At 36.6% G+C, this 21,248-nt stretch overlaps 1 protein-coding gene across 1 annotated transcript in view; it reads left to right on the top strand.

Moving 5' to 3' along the window:
* Nucleotides 1-21,248, top strand: part of CDH8 (cadherin 8) — a 366,803-nt gene that overhangs the window by 167,057 nt on the left and 178,498 nt on the right. The window contains exon 4 of the mRNA XM_021704193.1: nucleotides 2,625-2,744. Within this exon, the coding sequence (XP_021559868.1) occupies nucleotides 2,625-2,744 (120 nt within the window). The remainder of the gene's footprint in view (nucleotides 1-2,624; nucleotides 2,745-21,248) is intronic.

The following is a 21,248-nucleotide window of genomic DNA, read 5'->3' as shown; positions in this document are numbered from 1 at the left end:
ACCCTCATTAGCTTAATATCATACTTGACTTTATTTTTCTGATAATGTGTTATCTCATAATGGGGGAAAGACATTTCTCCTAAAAAAAAGTTAAACACACAAGGCAACTCAATAAAGCAAAACAGTTGTTTCATGGTCTTCTGCATGGAGGAGTTCACTCTTTCTTATCAGTCTCTGAATTATGAGCTCTCAGTAACTCCTGAGTCTTTTTCTTGCTATTAATTCTTTTTTTTTCTTTAACTTTTTCTGAACTAATTGTAGACTTAGAGAAAAGTTGCAAAAAGAATTCCATATACCCCTCACCCAGTTTACTGTCATTTTAACATCTTATGGAAACTTAGTACGAGGATGAAAACAAGAAAATGAGCATTGAGATCCTTATTTATTGTTAATTTTTTTTTTATCACCCCCTAACTGGACCTCTGCTATAACCTCGTAACAGTCTGATCTCCTAACATTCAACGTCTCTGCCTCCAATTAAATCTGGGGGCAGTGACAGAGGAGAAGCCCATAGCATGCTGGGTTTGGTCTCTAACTGAAAAATTGTCTCTGTTTCCTACAGGATAGGCCAGCACTCCCCATCTTGGGATTCAAATGACCCCTGCATTTTGGGCTCCAGCTTACATCTCCAAAGTTAGCTTGATGATTGATTTTTCCAGTCATTATTTCCTCTTAAAATTTATTTCCCTTTTTTCCTCTTACCTGGAAGGTTTTCCTCCAGTTCTTCTCCATCCCACATGATATTCAAATAACTCCAAATATTGTACTCTCCTGTGTGCATCTCTACCAGCTAGTTGATGAGCTATTTGTGAGAGCGAGTCTTATTATTTTTTTCTTTGACATCATTCCCAGTGTCTGATGGAATGTGGAATGTATTATACAATCAACATTAGGTGCTTTTTCTTCCTTCTAACTGTAGATTTTGTAGAGTCTCTGAATCATCCTTCTGAGTAGAAATTACCAATTTTACAGGACTATCAGCTGCTCAACAAACATTATTACTACATTTTCCTATACAGTGACCATAATTCAAACCCTTGAAAGTATTTTGATTGGCACAATCTTGCAAAAGCTCTATCCTATTTCAGTAAAAAGGGAGGTCTGCTGCTCAGACCCCCCACCTCCATGCCCTTCAGGTTGAAAACACTCTTCCCCCATGCTGCTTGAGAGTGCTGATTGTTGGCTTCTCAGGGCTGATGATCGTCCAGCTGAGGAGAGCTGCCTGGCTGAAGGCCAAGGCTCCATTCTCAGAGGGGTTCCTACATCCAATAACTGGTCAGTACTGGATCTAAAGGTCTGGCCCCATTTCCTCAGTGACCATCCCAGTGGTAGATTGTCCAGTGGAGTCTGTGAATGCATCACACCCCACAGTTCCTTCTGCCCAATATTGACCTGTTCACTCCCCCACAGATATCAATTGAAGAGAACTCCCCAATAAAAATTCTGCAAAACATCTATCTCAGCGTCTACTTGCTAGGGAACTCCATCTCTGACACTTACATTTCTCATTGAATCATTAGATTATTCATGTGCCCATTCATTCAGTTGTCAGTATGTTTGATAATTATTATGTGTCTGACACTGGATGAAGGACACTGACTCTGCCCTCACAGACCTTGAAGCCTGTTACCACACCAGACATCTCCAATTTCTCCCAGTTTCAGCAGTTCCCAGAATTTCACAGAGTCTCTCAGACTACTTTGCCTTTACTTATGCTTGATTTACTGCTTGGAATTCCTTCCCTGTCCTTCTCCTGGTTAAACTCTACCTGTCTTTAATAATGTAACTCAAATGCAATGTCTCTCAGGAAGCGGTCCCTGACCCCCCCCTCTCTGGAGTAAGTAAGTGAGAGATCCAGACGTGGTGCTGTTGCATTCAGCTGAATTTCTATATGAATGTGTGTCTGTCCCCTCCTCTAACCTTCCACCACCCAACTGTACACCTCCTAAATGTAGATTTTATCTTAGTATATATACTTCACATCAGGCAAGCTATTTGTGCTCAATTGCTGAACGAATGAGTGAATAGCAAATAGAAAATGAATCTGAAAAAAAAAAAAAGGTTTGATTCTGTTATCCATAAGGTCTAATTACCTAAACATACTGATTAATTGGTGGTTCCAATCTAATTTTATATTCTGAGGAATTAGATGAAATGGATAAAATATTCCTCTGATATTTTTGTGCAGCTTTTTTTTTTCAGGTATATTCAGTTGTACTGCGGCAAAACTTAAATGCTACATATTATATCATATTATTAACCTAGTGTTTCATGTTTCTTTGATATGTTTCCTTTTCATATTCTCCAAGCCCATATGAATCTGAGATAGGTATCTTTAAAATGAAAACTACAAAGGATTCTTAAGTAATATAGATTCTAAAAGGGTTATCTTTATATAGTACTCCAATCTAGCAGTACTCTTCTTTTAAAAGACTTGGATATTTTTCAAGTTATGACAGAGTAGTTTATCTCCATATTTTTGAAGAGATTTCTTTTTTCTTTATTCCCACACATGGATTTGTATGATATGCTTGGCAAAATTTAGCTCTTGGCAAAGAATACTATATTAATTATTATCTTTTTCTCTCCCTCTTTTTCTTTTTTCTTTTTCTTTTTTTTTTTAGGTACGTCTGTCACTAATGTAACAGCTACTGATGCTGATGACCCAGTTTATGGAAACAGTGCAAAGTTGGTTTATAGTATCTTGGAAGGGCAGCCTTATTTTTCCATTGAGCCTGAGACAGGTTTGTGGCCTAAATTTTGAATTCTATTTACCATGTTATTGCTTCAGGGAAACACTTTTCTTGGGATTTGGATTATGAAATGTTATGGTTAAGTACTTCACTGCATGTATCAATAATATTTGAATGTGTTATTTCTGTGCAGTGTGTGGCACATGGCAAGCCCAACAATCATTTTGATACTGATTAAAACAAATTGCAGACCCTTTGTCGAATATCACCTGTTTAACAGATGGCCTGGTACAATTTTTCATCCTGGGGGGAAAAATGTGCTTATACATCAGGCACGCTGAAATACCGGATTTAAGAGTAAAGTTGGTCACTTATTGGATGTGTGATGCTTGGCAAGTAACATTTATAAATCTTTTTAAGTTTCAACTCCCCTATCTATAAACTGGGTATGGAATCTACTTACTAGTGTTATGATGAAGATCAATCAAGTAATGAACATCAACCATATAGTGCACGACATGTGGTAATCATTCAGTGGATGGATATCGCTAGATTTGCTGTTAGATTCCTTATTTATAAACCAGGATCCTGATGTTTACCCACTAGAGTTCTTTTTTTTTTTTTTTTTAAGATTTTATTTATTTATTTGAGAGAGAGAGAATGAGAGAGAGCACATGAGAGGGGGGAGGGTCAGAGGGAGAAGCAGACTCCCTGCCGAGCAGGGAGCCCGATGCGGGACTCGATCCAGGGACTCCAGGATCATGACCTGAGCCGAAGGCAGTCGCTTAACCAACTGAGCCACCCAGGCGCCCCCCACTAGAGTTCTTTATGAAGATAGTAGTAATAGTAGTAGTAGTATTGTCAATATTAAAGCCAGCCAATATCCTGAATCTCGTGGTACAGACTTTAGAAATCATTAAGTTATTTTTATAAAACAAAACTTTTTTTTTACTGATTAGGAAAATAATTTCATAAAATTATAGTTTTTGCAACTGAAGATATGTCTTCCTATTGTTTAATTTTAACAATGTATTAAGAGAGTAAGGCCAAAAAAAAAAAAAAGAGTAAGGCCACTTTGTCAGACATTTTATAATTCTGTGGGATTTTTGGTAGCACATATAAAAAATATTACAGATAACATTATCTTTTGTGTGAGTTTTTATTTTGTATCTGTGGTTTGGTCTGCAAATTTCCAAATTGAAAAATTCAGTATACGGCTTCATACACATACAATATAATTTCTTCAGTTCATGAGTTTTCAGTATTATTGAGATAAATTTCCATGTCTTACCATTAAGTCAATTATTAATTAAATTAAAAATGTAAAGCCTCTCTTTGCTTTTTTTTTTTTAATTCAAACAGCAAAATCCTCATGCATTTAAAAGTGAGAAAAAGTACATTTATATATAAATAGGTCATGGCTTAAAATTGAATTTAGATTTAGGAACAGGAAAGAACTCTTCTAAAACACATTAATTAGGGGCATAATTACATATTCTTCCTTGGTGAAGAAGGAAGTCTCTCATAAACTTCATCTCCTTTGGGCTCCTTGATGACCCTAGGGGAAGTGGTAGAGAAGGTAGTGAGCTGAAAGAGAGAGAGAGAGAAGTCTGGAGATGTCCTTTCAGCCAAAGTCACAGTGACAGAGTTGGGAACAGAACTGGGACTCATACCCTGGTCCTTAATTTCAAAGCCATCTTTGAACTTCACTTTCCCTAGGTAATAACTATGGTATAGGGGCTTCTGTAAAACAGAAATTGTTGATTGCTTAAGTGGAGTTAAATCATTTTCTCCTTTGCTCTTTGCCTATTTGTTCACTTGGATCTTTTTGTTCACCAAGCCCAGTGTAATCCAGCAAAAATTAATTCAGCATTCACTGTGTGCCAGGCATTGAATTAAATAAAAGGAGAAAAATTCACAAAGGCTAATGTCAGCCTGCAAGTATCCCACAACCCATTTTGGAAGACAAATTTTTGCTTTCAATATAAACACAAGGAAGCATGGTGATACCATTTAAATAATTTATATATCAAGAATAAATTGCTATGAGGTATAGATAATAAAATCCCCCTACTAAGTCAGAGGATTTGGGTACTTTTAAGTCTCATTGACATATATCGCCCTTTGCTTAATCAAATGTCAGCAACATAATATTTGCATTTTTACCCAGCATAATGAGTGTCTGTCTCAACATACATTTATTTTAGCTTTATCATTCTAATTTGAAAGATACAAAATTATCTGGTTTATATTTTAGAAAGTGTATTCTGATACTATTGTGGGAAATGTAATGGGGAGAAATGATACTTGAAGAATGTATATAGTGATTGTTTAATAAATATTGGTAGAGTCAAGTTGTGATTTTTAAAGCAGACACAATGCTGAAGGAAATAGAGGCTAAGTTCAATAATCAATAATCAGCCTAAGTTATTTTCTTGCAACATAAATATGTACAAGTGAAATATAAATATTTTTGTATAAATGCCTCCATAATTACACTTGAGTGTGTTCAAATGGAAACAGAGTGTAAATTGTTCCTAAAGAATCTAAACTTGACTCTATCTGTGAGGCCTTTTCTCTCTTTAAAAAAAAATTTTTTTTGAGACTGGTATGAATGTGTGTGTGTGTGTGTGTGTGTGTGTGTTTGTGAGTGTTTGTGGTAGAGAAGGGCATAAGTGTTACACAGAAACAGATTAAGAACATTTAAAAAATTTTTTATATTAGAAAAATATAGAAAAAAAAATGCAAAGACCAGGGAGCATTTGGGTTTTTTGTTTTGTAAGCAAATGGAAAGTGAATACACTTTCTGGTGACCAAAAGATGTGTATCAGTTACTGTGTCCTCTGGAAGACACTGAGACAGGAGAAGTGGCTTAGCGGGTAGGGACTATAAAAGGTAGAAGAAGCACTGTCTTAGTTCTGGCTGCTATAACAAAATACCTTAAACTGGGTGGCTTATAAGAAACAAATTTGTTTCTCACAGCTCTTGCGGCTAGAAGTCTGAGCTCAGGGTGCCTGCATGGTAGAATTCCAGTGAGTGCTGCCTTCTGGATTGCAGAGGGCTGGCTTTTTATATCCGTGTGGAAAGAGAGTGAGCTAGCTGGCTTCTTTGAATGTGAGCATTAATACTATTTTTGAGGGCTTTACTCTCATGATCACATTGCCTATTAAAGCCACTGCCCCCAACTACCATCACATTGGGGATTACATTCAACCTATGAATTTTGGGAGGGACATAAACAACCAGTCCCGAAGAGGCATGCAACAGGTTTAGGCGGGGAAATCCATCATACTGTGATACAGATCTGATAGCCATGCAAGTTAAGAGGGGAGGAAGCTAGATAAGGCAATGCATATTTGACAGCATCTAGGCCAAACCCATGGGGATCCCTGGAGCAAAGATTTCTCTTAAAAGATGTCCCATTTTTTGTGTACATGGCTGGGCTTTAATACAGTCTTGCAGTGCTCACTCATCGGCTCCAATGTGCCTGGGAGGAGTAGCCCTCAGCTTGAATACTAAAAATAATCCCAGGGATCCCTGGGTGGCTGAGTCGGTTAAGTGTCTGCCTTTGGCTCAGGTCATGATCCCAGTAACCTCTGATGGAGTCCCGTGGTGGGCTCCTTGCTCAGCAGGGAGCCTGCTTCTCCCTCTGTCTGCTGCTCTCCCTGCTCTCTCCCCCACCCTCTCTCTGACAAATAAATAAATAAAATCTAAAAAAAACAAACTAATCCTAAAGATCATTCAGCTGGAAGATGTTAGCTAACTGTACTCTTAGGCAAATTCTTTGAAACCCCAAGCACAATGGGTCTCTGTGGCTGTCACAACATACGGCAAACACAAAAAGAGTAAATAAATGTTAGCCCTATCAAGTCAGTGAATGTAATGTTTAAAACAGTAATATGCAGGAATAATACGTGTTTGGTAAATTACTTAGTCAAAACTTTACTTAATACTAAGAGTATTAAGAAGTATATTTATTGAAAAAAATTTGAAGGCTCTAAATCAAAACCATTAAGAATGTCCACTAATTTTGACCTAGGAATTTGAATTCTAGCAGAATAGAGTTTCAGGGATGAGCACAAACTCATTACAAAAGACCTGTATACCCCTAATAGAGTGCCTAACAAGAGTCCCTCTACATGGTTGGTCTGTCCATGACTTCAGGAAGTGATGCAAAATAACTGAGTCAGAAGATGTTGGCTTAAATACCATTACACATTTCTAGTAATGTGGGATCATTCCTCAGTTCCTTTTTTTGGTAGTTATTATTGTTAAAGAACCAGAATAGTGAAACTTGTATTTTGGTAATAATTCTGGAAGTTTGTTTCTCTTTAAGTTTTTAAAAATTTTTTAAGACTTAGGGCGCCTGGGTGGCTCAGTGTTAGGTTTCTGCCTTCGGCTCGGGTCGTAGTCCTGGGGTCCTGGGATCGAGTCCCGCATCAGGCTCCCTGCTCCACAGGGAGCCTGCTTCTCCCTCTCCCACTACCCTTGCTTGTGTTTCCTCTCTTGCTATGTCTCTCTGTCAAAAAAAAAAAAAAAAAAAAAACTTAAAAAAAGATAAATATAAAAATTTTTTAAGGCTTAAATTTTTTAGAGCAGTATTTGGTTTAGAATATAAGAGGGAACTACAGAGATTTCTCATATATTCCTTGCCCCACAAAAGCAAAGCCTCTTCCATTACTAGGATCCTTCACCAGAACAGTATACTTTTTACCAGGGATGAACTTACATTGACACATACTAATTACTCCAAATCCATAGTTTGCCTTAGGGCTCATTCTTGGTGGTGGTGTACTTTATATTGGTTTAGACACACATATAAGGATATACATCATTATAATATCATACACATAGTTTCACTGCACTATAAGTCCTCTGTGCTCTTTCTGTTCATTTCTCCCATCCCACAACAACCCCTGGCAACTACTGATCTTTTAACTGTGTCCATAGTTTTGCTTCAGAATGTCATGTAGTGGGCATCATAGAGTATGTAGTTTTCTTTGATTGCCTTCTTTCACTTAGTAATATGCATTTAAGTTTCTACCATGTCTTCCCATGACTTGATCACTCATTTCTTTTAAGAGTTTAATATTCCTTGTCTGGATATATCACAGTTTATTTATCCATTCACCTACTTGAGGACATCTTAGTTCCTTCCAAGTTTTGGAAATTATGAATTAAGCTGCTATAAACATCCATGTGCAGGTTTTTGTGAAGACGTACATTTTCACCTCCTTGGATCAAATACCAAAGAGTGTGGAATTGTATGGTGAGAGTATATTTAGTTTGGTAAAAAAATTGCCACACTGTCTCCCAGAGTGTCTGTAGCATTTTGCATTCCAGGCAACAATGAATGGAAGTTCTTGTTGCTCCATCTCCTCATCTGAATTTTTTGTCAGTGTTCCAGATTTTGGCCTTCTAATAGGTGTGTAGTTGTATCTCATTGTTTTAATTTGCATTTCCCTGATGACATATGATGTAGTGAATCTTGTTATAAGCTTATTTGCCATCTCTGTGTCTTCTTTGGTGATGTGTCTGCTAAGGTCGTTGCACGTTTTTTTTTTTTTTTTAATTCCCTTGTTTCCTTATTGTTTAGTTTTCAGAGTCCTTTGTGTATTTCAGAAAACAGTCGTTTATCATATATGTCTTTGCAAACATTCTCTTCATGTTTGTGGCTTGTCTTTTCATTTAGTGAAATACAGTACCTTTTACAGAGCAGGAATTTTAAGTTTTAATCAAGTTTCTCTTATCAGTTTGTTCATGGATTTTGCCTCTGTCGTTATATCTGAAAAGTCATGCAAGGTCGTGTAGATTTTCTCCTATGTTCTAGGAATTTTTTAGTTCTGTGTCTTATATTTAGGTCTGTGATCCATTTTGAGTTAATATTTATGAAGGATGTAATGTCCATATTTAGATTCTGTTTTGTTCTGTTCTGTTTTTGCATGTGGATACCCAGCATCATTTGTTGAAGAGATTATCTTTGCTCCACTGCTTTGCCTTTCCTCCTTTTTCAAAGGTCAGTTGACCTTATTTATGTGATACCATTATGGGCTTTCTATTCAGTTTCATTGATCTTTTTGCCTGTCCTTTCACCAATATCACACTGTCTTGATTACTGTAGCTCTGTGGTAAGTCTTGAAGTCAGGAAGCATCTGTCTTTCTAATTTGTTCTTCCTCAGTATTGTGTTGGCTATTCTGGATCTTTTACCTCTCTGTATAAACTTTGGAATCAGTTTGTTGAAATCCATGAAATAATTTGCTGATATTTTGATTGGGATTGCATCGAGTCTATAGATCAAGCTGGGAAGAACTGACATCCAGATGTCATTGAGTCTTCCTATCCATGAACATAGAATATCTTTCCATTTATTTAGTTATTCTTTTATTTCATTCACCAGAAGTTTGACTTTTTCTCATATAGATCTTATACACATTTGTTAGACTTATATTTAAGTATTTCAGTTTTGGGGTGCTAATATAAAAGGTAGAGTGTATTTAATTTCAACTGTATCATTGTTACATAGGAAAGCATTGACTTTGTATCCTGCAACCTTGCTGTTTGCTTATGAGTTCCAGAAGGTTTTGTTGTTGTTATTTCTGTCAATTCTTTTGGACCTTCTGCATAGATGATCATGCCATCTGTGAACAAAGAGTTCGTTTTTCCTCCCAATCTGTATACCTTTTATTGACTTTCCTTGTCTTATTGTATTCGTAAGGACTTCCAGGATGATGTTGAAAAGAAGTGGTGAGAAGATACATTCTTGTCTTGGACCTGATCTTAGTAGGAAAGCTTTAAGTTTATCACCTTTATGTATGATATTAGTTGTAGGGTTTTTGTAGATAGTCTTTATGGAATTGAGAAAGTTCTCTTCTATTTCTAATTTTTAAAAAAAGATTTATTTATTTTAGAGATAGAGAGCAGAGGGAGAGAGAGAGTGTGTCCCAAGCAGATTCTGTGCTAAGCACAGGGCCCGGCATGAGGTTAGATCTTATGACCCTGAGATCATGACCTGAGCTGAAACCAAGAGTCCAATGCCTAACTGATTGAGCCACCCAGGCACCCCTTTTCTATTTGTATTTTATTAAGAGTTTTAAATCATGAATGGGTGTTGGATTTTGTTAACTGCTGTTTCTTTGTTGATATGATCATCTGATTTCTCTCTTTTAATCTGTTGATGTGATGAATTTCATTAATTGAATTTTGGATGTTGAACCAACTTGGCATATCTGGGATAAATCTCACTTGGTCATGACATCTAACTTTTCTTCTACTTTTTTTAGATTCAATTTGCTGATATTATATTGAAGATTTTGCATCTTCAGAGATAGATATTGGTCTGTAGTTATCATTTCTTGGAATGTCATTTGATTTTGGTATTAGAGTAATGGTGGCCTCATAGAATGAGCTAGGAAGCATTTCCTCTGCTTCTGTCCTCCAGAAGAGATTGAGGAGAATTGGTATAATTTCTTTATTAAGTGCTTGGTAGAAGTTACCAGTGAACCCATCTGGGCCTGTCCTCAGTTCCTTTTTATATCAGGATTTTGGCCTTACCAGTAAGAGCCAGACTTGTAGCTATAATGATCAATATTGTGACAGTGAACATTCTCTCAGCAGGCTATGGGACTTGAACATATTTATGATATTTATAAAAAAGATTGCCCATTGGCAACTGTCATCAAGTTCTTGATACTAGAATATTTTTAATAAAAAGAAACCAGAGCATAGGAGACAAAAAAAAAAATCCCATATGTGTCTTATTTTATCCTCACAAGAATGCTAAGAACTCTGGACTTTGGAACAGATAAGTTCCGCCATCCCCTTACTTGTTACATTTCAACTTAATAGAATTATTTTTTGTTGCCATAACACATCAATCTCTCTACCTCAGGGAGAGCTCGTTCTCGTTTCAGATATAAACTTAAGATTGCAGAGAGATTTGCCATTTGTTCTGCTTATTATCTTCTTTGAGCTTATCATAGTCAGTAATTATCCTACATATTGTCTTGTTTATATTTTTAAATTCTAATGCTGGAATGGATAGTCTATGAAGGAATGGAGCTTGTCGGGTTTGTTCATTTTACATCCCTATGCCTCAGAATTTTTGGCATCTTGAAGTCTTTCAATAAGTATTTTAAATATGAATACAAGAAAGAAAAGAAAAGGAAGGATGAAAGGGGGAGGAAGGGAAGAATGGGTTAGTAGAGAAAAAGAAAAAGCTTGCCATAACTCACAGAGATGTGTAATGAACAAGGTAGGGAATACAGCTTGGTTTCCACTCTATATTCCTTCTGTTTTTTCCTGTGGTGGGAATAACCCTGCTGTAACCTCAGAAGTAGCTTTGTTGTGGTTGTTGGTGAGATTCACTTAGAGCTAAAATTCATGCCATTTCCAAGTCTTATACTTTGTCTTAAGTGTCTAGCGAACACAATGCTATTCTTATACTTGCAAAAATGAGCCTTGAGACTGTGATAAACTCCGCTCAGATTTAGTTCTAGATCACATATTGAGATAGAAAAGTTAATGGGCCACCACACAAAGAAGGAGTGGTTATTAACATATCTTCCTATTCTAGAGGTCACCGTGATAATAACAACAACAACAACAAAAACAGATGAAAGGAAACTATTTTTGTGTTTCTATAGTTTTCTAGGTTTGACAGAGCACTAAACCAAACTGTAGAGGGAAGAATTTCTGTCTCCACTCTGCAAATGAAAGAACTATGTTTCAGAGAGAGTGTAAGGTAAAATACTTTCTCCATCTATAAATAAAATTCCCTGTCAAGTTAAACAACAACAGGAAGAATAACAACAACAAGAATATAAACAAAAATAACCCTCATTTATTGGACACTTACTGTGTCCTTGGCATTGTGCTAACTGGGTTTGCATGCATTATCAAATTTATTTTAATTTATTGCACACAATATTTTGAGATAGTTTCTCATGTCATCTCAGATTTACTTAAGAGAGACAGAGGGTCAGAATTGATACATTTCTTTTTTTTTTTAAGATTTTATTTATTTGAGAGAGAGAAAATGAGAGAGAGAGAGCGAGAGCAGGAGAGGGGAAGGGTCAGAGGGAGAAGCAGACTCCCCACCGAGCGGGGAGCCCGATGCGGGACTCGATCCTGGGACTCCAGGATCATGACCTGAGCTGAAAGCAGCCGGTTAACCAACAAGCCACCCAGGCGCCCAGAATTGATACATTTCTTACACAAGGTGCTTGAAGGAAGATTCAAAGTGAGTCTGTCTGATTTCAAGTTCCATTTTTTCAACAGTCTCCTATACCCGCCCCCCCCCACTTGACTTCCAAGTATTGTAGCTCATCCTTGGGGCTATCACTGATTTAGAAAGGGACTTGTAAAACTTTGAAACAGGTCCAGGTATACAATATAACTAGACATAGAAGGCAGTTTGGTGTCAGAGAAGATGTAAGCAATAGTAATTGTAAAATGAATTGTCATTTTTTTTATGAATAGCTTTAAAAGGCTGAAAATAGCTTATTTGTATTCTATAAATACTTTCTTTTTTTGTTTTCCCCTCCTTGCTACCCCAATACCATATGTTTGCTTGTAACATTTTGGGCACAGACAGGGAGAAATGTGGCATTTATTTAAAAAGCACTAATTTGAGGCAGCCGCGAGAAAACACTTGCAGTCCATCCTAAATGATTGAAGATGAAATGCAAGGCAAGTGAATAATAAATGCTTAATTATCTACAAAAACCAGGGTAAAGTTGCAGGACAGTCTAAACTTTGCTCCAGGCAAGAAAGAGTATGAAAAATGACCTGCTTAAAAATAAACTAACTTAATTCATTGACCTTTTTTTTGAAACTCAGAACATCGTTCTTCATTGGATACAAATAACATTTGTCTCAGTAGAACCTGTAAAAATGAGCTAAAGAAAAAATACTCTTTGGGAAAAAAATCCATGTAATGAATGGTTCTCTTTTAGAAAAATCAGGTTAATACATGGACTCTTCATGGAATGCCTTCATGGAATTGAGTCATTTTTATGCATTCTGAGTCAAAGTGATAAATTGCAAACACACAGGATTTCTTTTTTAAAAAAAATCAGTATTGCATGGATTATCATTTTCCCTGCCAAGGGGGCTGGCCAAAGAATACTCTTAGTGTAGATTTTTGAGAAGAAATATTCAGATAAATTCAGGCAGACCAACAATTCTAGGATATGCATTGATAAGTAGCAATGTCTTTGCAATTCACATCAATCAATGGACTATTACTCAGCCATCAAAAGAAAAAAAAAAATGTAACCTTTTGCAATGACCTGGATGAAACTAGAGGGTATTATGCTAAGTGAAATAAGTCAATCAAAGAAAGACAATTATCGTATGATTTCACTCCTATGTGGAATTTAAGAAACAAAACAGAGGATCATAGGGGAAGGGAGGAAAAAATAAAAGAAGACAACATCAGAGAGGGAGACAAACCATAAGAGACTCTTAACTCTAAGAAACAAACTGAGGATTGCTGGAGGGGAGGTGGTTGGGTGGATGGGGTAACTGGGTGACAGGCATTAAGGAGGGCACGTGATGTAATGAGTACTGGCTATTATGTACAACTGATGAATCACTGAACTCTACCTCTGAAACTAATAATATACTATATGGTAATTAATTGAATTTCATTACAATTAAGTTACATTTTTTAAAAAGTTGCTAAAATTAGGGGCGCCTGAGTGGCTCAGTTGGTTAAGCAACTGCCTTCGGCTCAGGTCATGATTCTGGAGTCCCGGGATCGAGTCCCACATTGGGTTCCCTGCTCAGCGAGGAGCCTGCTTCTCCCTCTGACCCTCCCCCCTCTAATGTACTCTCTCTCATTCTCGCTCTCTCAAATGAATAAATAAATCTTAAAAAAAAAAAAAAATTTTTAAAAGTTGCTAAAATTATAAAAAAATATATTTAGTGTCAACACTGATAGGTCATGTTCTAGGCATCAAGGGTGCAATGTTGTATATGATAAATCCTAAAAGGAGAGATATATGGGTAACTTAAATGGTCTGATAATACAGAACACATACCAGAATTACTGATGTAGGGATGGAGTGAAATGCCAACTAAGTAAACATGTGTAGAAAAAGAATAACAAGGGAGCTTTTTTCTGGAAAAATGCACACTTTAACAAGTGATTGGTGTAGGTTAGGGGAAACTGTTAAAGTCTTACAGCAAGAGGAAATGAAAGGGATATGTCATCATAAAAAAATGGATATTGGGGTGATACTGAGAAATTAAATAGTTTCCAATCAGAAGCTTTGTTTTTGTTTTTCCTTTAAGAGGTTATTCTGTATAAAATAAATTTAGACTAGAATTTAAAAATTGAAGCTCCCACTAATTTTCTGCATGAATTTGGATGAGTACTGTCACCTCTTGGGACTAAGTATCCAATCTTAAAAAAACAGTGATATAAATACCTTTCCCAGTCATTCATAATATTGGGGGGGGGGACACCATATATTGCATACTTTGTTTTGGATCTTTGCAAACTAAGAATATCTTTAATAATTATTAATTTTTATTTTTATTGAATCAGGCAAAATACGATTTTTTTTTGATAGGACATTTCCATTTAAAACAACCCAAAGGGTTTGTTTGCATTAATGGTAGATAGAAAAGTACTTCAGCAATATTAAATACAAGACACATTTCTATTAAAACTACTGGATTTCTGAAACTAGTAATATACTGTATGTTAATTAATTGAATTTAAATATAAAATATATATAAATAAAAAAACTGCTAGATTTGGAGTTGAAAGTTTGACTGAAAGATAGGAGTGCCTTCGAGAGGAGGGGTGCTGGTGTGTCCAGTTGCCTAGGGAATTTATATCATAGGGGATAAAGACCTGTTCCTAAGTGCTGGCCAAAAGCTGAGGCATCTCCACCCATCACACAGTGGACTTGCTTTTAAAAATCCCAGAATACCATAGATCATGCCTTCCCATGAAGTGGGTGGCCAGTAATGGGGAAGAGGCAGGGATACATGTGGAGTCTCTTCTAAGCCTCCTGGAAGGACACGGGCTCTCCCTGGAGAAGTCAGGCATGAAGCCAATAGACAGGAGGATTTGGACAGGAGCCAATAAAGAATTTTCTCACCTGTGGGGATAACCCCCTGTTGCACTCTTCATTCAGTTTATGTTTTCTTTAACAGTGGAGTGCATAGATTTCTATAATTTTGGAGGAAAGAATACACGCAGAGAGACATCCCTTTTCAAATATAATGCATGCGTGTTCACGCGCACACACGTGCGCATACACACACACATGTTCAGAGCAACTAAAGAGGGGAGGAAAGTATCAGCAGGTGAGTCTGCTTGTTTTAGGCCAAAAGAGAGGACAGAGAGAAACAGCAGCCTTTCTTATGTTCCTTCTTCTACATTTCAGGTAGAAGAACCACCAGTGGATCCTGAGTAGAGATTGTAGGCAGCAACAAACTATATGCCAGTGTCTTTATTCTCATATTTAATTCCTATATCATGTAATGTAGCTATTCTAAGATAAATTATTAATTTTTCCTAATTATATTATGAAGATTTTTGAGGTTTAATGATATGGCAAAGTCAGGCAGGTAACAAGTGTTTGGTACATATAGCTCACGATAAATATTTGTTGAACAAATGGATGGATGAATAAATTAAAGTGTGTGATTCTATCTGTACCTAACTGTAAAAATGACTGTGTTGATAATGATGACAAAATTTAATTTTAAATATCCAATAGATCAGTATTCTAATCTAATCAATATTTATAGATAGTATTCCCAACAAATCCTATCCCACCCCAGTTTCACTGATGATTAAATTCATGTCCCGGTGAGCATGACCGCTGGTGCTTGCATACACTAACTTAATATTTATTTTCCTGCTTGGAATCTCCTGAGGGAGGTAAAGTAGGTTGAGTAGGTGTTGTGGTCAGATTAATTGTTTTATGACTACTAAAAATAATCTCTCTATCCCAAGCACAGAGAACAATTAAATATATTGGGGTAAATTAAGAGTAGTGTTATGTCATGTTACTTACACCTTTGGACAGTTTTTGGGGGGGGGGGGGAATCCAGAAGGAGCTGTCCAGTGCTGACCATAACTGAGGTTGAAGGGATGCATTTTTAGAGAAACCATGGCATTTGAATGTGCATAGAGAACAGAAAGACTATGAACCACACAGACTTGTCTACATGTAACAACTGCTGTCACACTGGGGTGCTTTGGGATGGATCGAGGTGGGAACCAAAGCAAATGCTTATTCCCAGTGACATCCATTCAATCTGAATAGACCAGCTAGGATCAAGGATTTTCCCCAGCTTACTATGTATCATGTCCCTACCAAATTAAATTATAATTTCTATCTCTATGGTGATATTCTTTCTGTCCTTTGAAATATAGCTTTGAGTTTTATTTGGACTAGTGCAAAATGACTTGGTTAAGAAGGACAAAGCTGTGTTTGCATTGATTTTATAGGAGAGAATATTTTATCTAAGAGTGTCAAAGATTAATCAGTATCCGAGAGGAGTACCTTTTGACAACCCTTATATCAGAAGTGTATATATATATATATACACATCATAAAATTTTGTCTATAGTTATATATATATATAATTATAGGAAGCTCAGAGAGGGGGTTAATTAATACTGACACCTCTATCATTTAAGCAAAAGTAGTCTCTGAGATAGGTTCTGATGCATGAATAAGAATTCACTAAGTGGCTGGAGGAGGAAGAGGAATATAGAAATACTCCATCTGTTCCCTTGTAAGTCATATTTCAGAAACATCCCTGTGAAATGTTTTCCTCTGGGCTAAAACAGTAGAGATCATATATATATATATATATTTTTTTTTTTTTGAGAAAGACAGTCACAAAAAGAAGAATTTCAGCCATATGTGTGAGGATCCTGTCTAGTACTCACCACACACCCTAATTCCTAGCACTGTGCCTGCCTCATCATAATTGTTCAAGAACATGTTATAAATGAACCAATAAACATAGACGATGAAGTCAAGGATGAGCATACTTAGAAAATGGGCATCTTCAGAAGGATTTAGGTATTGTCAATTTTGGACCACAGGGTATTTGGGATCTGAAAAATGGACACTTTTAAGAAGCTTATATCTTTGCTCTCTTCTCATATTTAACATTTATCAGCATCAAGTCATCTGATTATTTAAGAACAGTAGGTATGACATCGCTGATAACAGACCAGGGACAAAAGGATGTGCCTGTAGGTGCTACTTAAGAATATCCCATACCACCAGTGTGTCCTTTTTAGATAATTTGTGTCTTCCCTTTCAGAAGAAGTGACCTCTAACTCATTATAGTGGCACATAACTCTGGACATTATAGTCTGTTCAGAAAATCAAATGGAAGGAAGGTACCATTTATTGATCATCTAGCTTATCCATTTCTCATAGCCGTCTTGGTAACCATGTGAAGTGGGTGCTATGAGCCTTACTTTACATAAAGGAAATAAAAGCTCTGAGCAAATGGATTTCTGGAAGATACCCAGGTCATAAAAGTCAGAGCTGATTTCCTGACCTCATCTGTCTGATTTCAAACTCTGCTGCATTAGGCCTTCTATCTCTTAATAGAGAGGGTTAAGGTTGGAGGGTGGGGTAGAGAATGAGGAAAAGTCAGTGTGTTCAGGAAAAAAAAAAAGAACGGGAAAGAAGAGAGAGACTGTAAACAGTTTAATGCCCTCTTTTAGATTAACATTTATTTTAAATTCAGTAAATAAATATTTATTGATCAGCTCCACTCTCAGAGACAAAATGATGTATGAGGTAGACATGGCCCTGACTTCATGGAGCTTACGGAACAACTAGAGAGTTGTCAACATAAATATAATTATGTTATAAATACATCAATTGGATTTTCTTATTTATTGTCCAAAGTGTCATGAAAAAAACATATAAGGGAATGAGATAATTGATTTATTATTGTTGTTGTTGTAGTAATTTGAAAGATTGGGCTGAATTTCATGAAAGGAAAGTAGAAAAAATAACATTCTTGAATAATGAGAATAATTGGTTTAGATGAATATGATTATGGATGGTTCTGGAATATTGGATAAGGGAGTCTTAAATAGAGCTACTTGCAAAAAAATAATCAGTCTCAAGAGAATCAGTCTTTAGGGGCGCCTGGGTGGCTCAGTTGGTTAAGCGACTGCTTTCAGCTCAGGTCATGATCCTGGAGTCCCAGATCGAGTCCCGCATCAGGCTCCCTGCTCAGCAGGGAGTCTGCTTCTCCCTCTGACCCTCTTCCCTCTCATGCTCTCTGTCTCTCATTCTCTTTCTCAAATAAATAAATAAGATTAAAAAAAAAAAAAAGAATCAGTCTTTAAATCCAGGGGGACTTTCCACTTGGGGCAAAACCCTGATTCAGAAGGAATTTTGAGTATAAGTAGTGGTCTTTATTCCTTTATAGTTAGAAAATTTTGTGGCGGGTGCCTGGGTGGCTCAGTTGGTTAAGCGACTGCCTTCAGCTCAGGTCATGATCCCAGGGTCCTGGGATCGAGTCCTGCATCGGGCTCCCTGCTCTGCGGGGAGCCTGCTTCTCCCTCTCCCACTCCCCCTGCTTGTGTTCCCTCTCTTGCTGTGTCTCTCTCTGTCAAATAAATAAATAAAATCTTTAAAAAAAAAAAAAGAAAAGAAAATTTTGTGGCAATAAATGGATATTTCTACCCATCTAGGTTTAATCAATTTATAGAGTAAATGGATTTTTCAAATTTGTATATCCCTGACACTGTGCTTAGATCAAGTGAAAAAGATACAAGTTTTGAGGCAGACACGAAGGAGCATGTGGCTATATAAATAAAGCAAAAATAAAGTTTTTTAATGCTTTAAAAGTTATACTAGAGTCACTTCACAGTTTGTGATTATGTATAATTTCCTGTTCAGAATCTTACATGCGATTGTTTTATTATGAGCCAGGCTGTTTTATATGACCACAAGGAGCAGCAATATGGAATTCAGTAAATTAGTGATTTTAGTGTTCATAAGGTTAACAGGGTTGAGCTGGTTGGTAAATGTAAGCATAGCCATAATTAGATAGATTTTTTTTATTTTTTTATTTTTTTACATCTGGAGAGTTTCTTTAAAAGTAGTTTCCATGAGCAGTAAAATTTTATTGTGTGTGACAAGGTACTATTGGAACTTTCTTTTCCATCCCATTAACTTTAATAATGTTGCTGTGGTATTGTCTATCTTAACAGCTACCTTTGCACTCTGACACCTGTGGATCTCTTAAAGACAGGTATTGAGATTGCCTAATTGTGCTATTTAATAACAAATACATTCAAGGGCTATAAATGGAAATAATAATAATGACTATATTTATACGATGAAACAAAATGCAAATTAGATTCCCTTGCTCTCATTCTCAGCAAGTATAAATTAGCAACCCAGATGCAAATAGTAATAATAGAAAACACTATGTACTAGACCTTGGATAATAAAGCTAGGATGTTTCGCACTTGAAAGAGTTGGGATCAAACCTCACTGGTCCTTAGTTCTTTTTTTTACGAAAATGGGGTCAAGCAAAGAAGTAGCCCCATAAAGTTCTTATAGGAACTTTAGGAACTTACACGTTCTTACAAGAACTCTTTAACTTCAGTCAAGTCATTTGTGTTTGGATGATGCCACATCAAAGTAGCAGTCTTTGCAACCACTTTCTAATAGCTTTGAAGTCCTATTTTTAAAAATCTTTTCCCTTATGAGGTTACAGTTGAGCAAGGATTTGTTAATAATCAGGTATCAAGAAAATGTTTAGAAGTGTGGTACTAGTTGTAGGCTTTTTCTCACTATGTGTATACATATCTATAGTTACTCTATGATAGAAGGAAGCAACCTCACCCACCACTGTGTTCCATTTTCTATCCATCAGGTATACCAAATTGCAGTAATAAAATATTAGAATTGTCACAATGGAATTTATTCTGCGATGACATCACTTTCTATCACATTTAAAAATAGATATGGGGGAAAACACATTTAAAAACAGCATTTATCTTATTTACATTTCGTATGAACTCTAACGTAATGTGCCTCCTACACTCTGGAAGATAGTTATTGAAGGCTGTCATCTAAAGTAACTGAAAGATATGCTGAAAGGAAGCCAAAAGACAAACAAAATCTCTGTGTTACATATAAACATTTATTTATAACAAAGCTAAGCATCCGAAAGGTCATTGTTCAAGGTGGTGACAGTCTGGTGTAGAATTTCAGGGGAGACAACATGGTGTATGAAGTCCTGAATGTGAACTTTGGAGTCAGAGTTAAGTTCAACTTTGCTCTCCAACATTTACCACTTTATGACCATCACGAAGATATTTCATATCTTTGAGACCCTATTCTTTATGTCTTAAGGATTGATGATTAAAACTACTTTTAGAGCTCTTAGAAGATTCAGATTGAGATAATATCTGTAGTGTGCATAGCACACAATTTCTACTGAACTCTTCAAGTTCCCTTACCTGACATAGTTAGAATTTTCATTAAAGTGCATTAACCCAAATACCATCCCCTTGGATCTTGCATTTATCGATATTGGGTCACACCAACTAAAAATTTTTGGTAATGTAGGCCATTGACTTGAGAATGGATTTGGGTGGAAAAGTGAGGTTTGTTCATGTTAATACACACACAGAAAAACCCCTCCCTTATAATCTTGGTGAAGCAGCCTTAGAATGCAGGACCAGAAGGCCCAGATGTATGTTCAAATCCCTGAGCAACTGATGAGGAGATGCATCTTCAGAGCCACTTACATGATGTCCTGGCTTCTGCATATTTTTTCCACCACTCGTGTTTGCTGCATTGACAAAAGACTGTTTTCCTTCGTGCTGACTGTCAACACCTGTCTCTGAGTCAATTTGTCTCATTCCTCCATGCAATGATTTCAATAAATGTCAGGGTGCTGAATTTTTACATATGCAAGATGTAAGATGGAGAATAGGCACAACAGTAATTTGATCCTAAGGTATTCAGAATGTTTTACAGGCATAAATTAATTACGCCATGCAGCTCCCTGTTAAGCAGAACAGTATTCCTCTGGCTTTTGAGCTTTCTCTGGCCAGAATTTTCCACTACAGAAAGGGAGTGGTGGAGAAAATCAGCTCTTAACTAGGCCTCCACACATCTCCAGAAGAGGTCTTTGGATAGTCGTTTACTTGAATGTGTTTACTTTTATATGGGATTCCTCACAAGTTTGCATGGGGAAAAAATCAGTCATGTATTGGCTCATTGAAAAATGTTAACATATATTGAGAGACTACTACCTACCTTTCAGGTACTGTTGTAGGGGCTGGGTAAAATCAATAAACAAGACAAGTCCATTTGTTTATTTTCTGCTCCCACTGGCATGCATGTGGGCAGAGACTTTGATAGCTAGGTAAGGATGAAGGGGAGTGTCAGCCAAGAGTGGTGATTATTTTGCAAAGGCTGGACAGGGAAGCCTCACTGATAATTTGACATTTGAGTGGAGATACCACAAACATGTTTTTACAAAGAGGGTCAACTAGGTGAAGTGACTTGCCCATGGTACTACAT

Source organism: Neomonachus schauinslandi, chromosome 16 (genome assembly GCF_002201575.2).
Source record: "Neomonachus schauinslandi chromosome 16, ASM220157v2, whole genome shotgun sequence".
Classification (NCBI taxonomy): domain Eukaryota; kingdom Metazoa; phylum Chordata; class Mammalia; order Carnivora; family Phocidae; genus Neomonachus; species Neomonachus schauinslandi.
The sequence above is the reverse complement of the archived record's forward strand: the minus strand, read 5'-3'. Positions and strand labels throughout refer to the sequence as shown.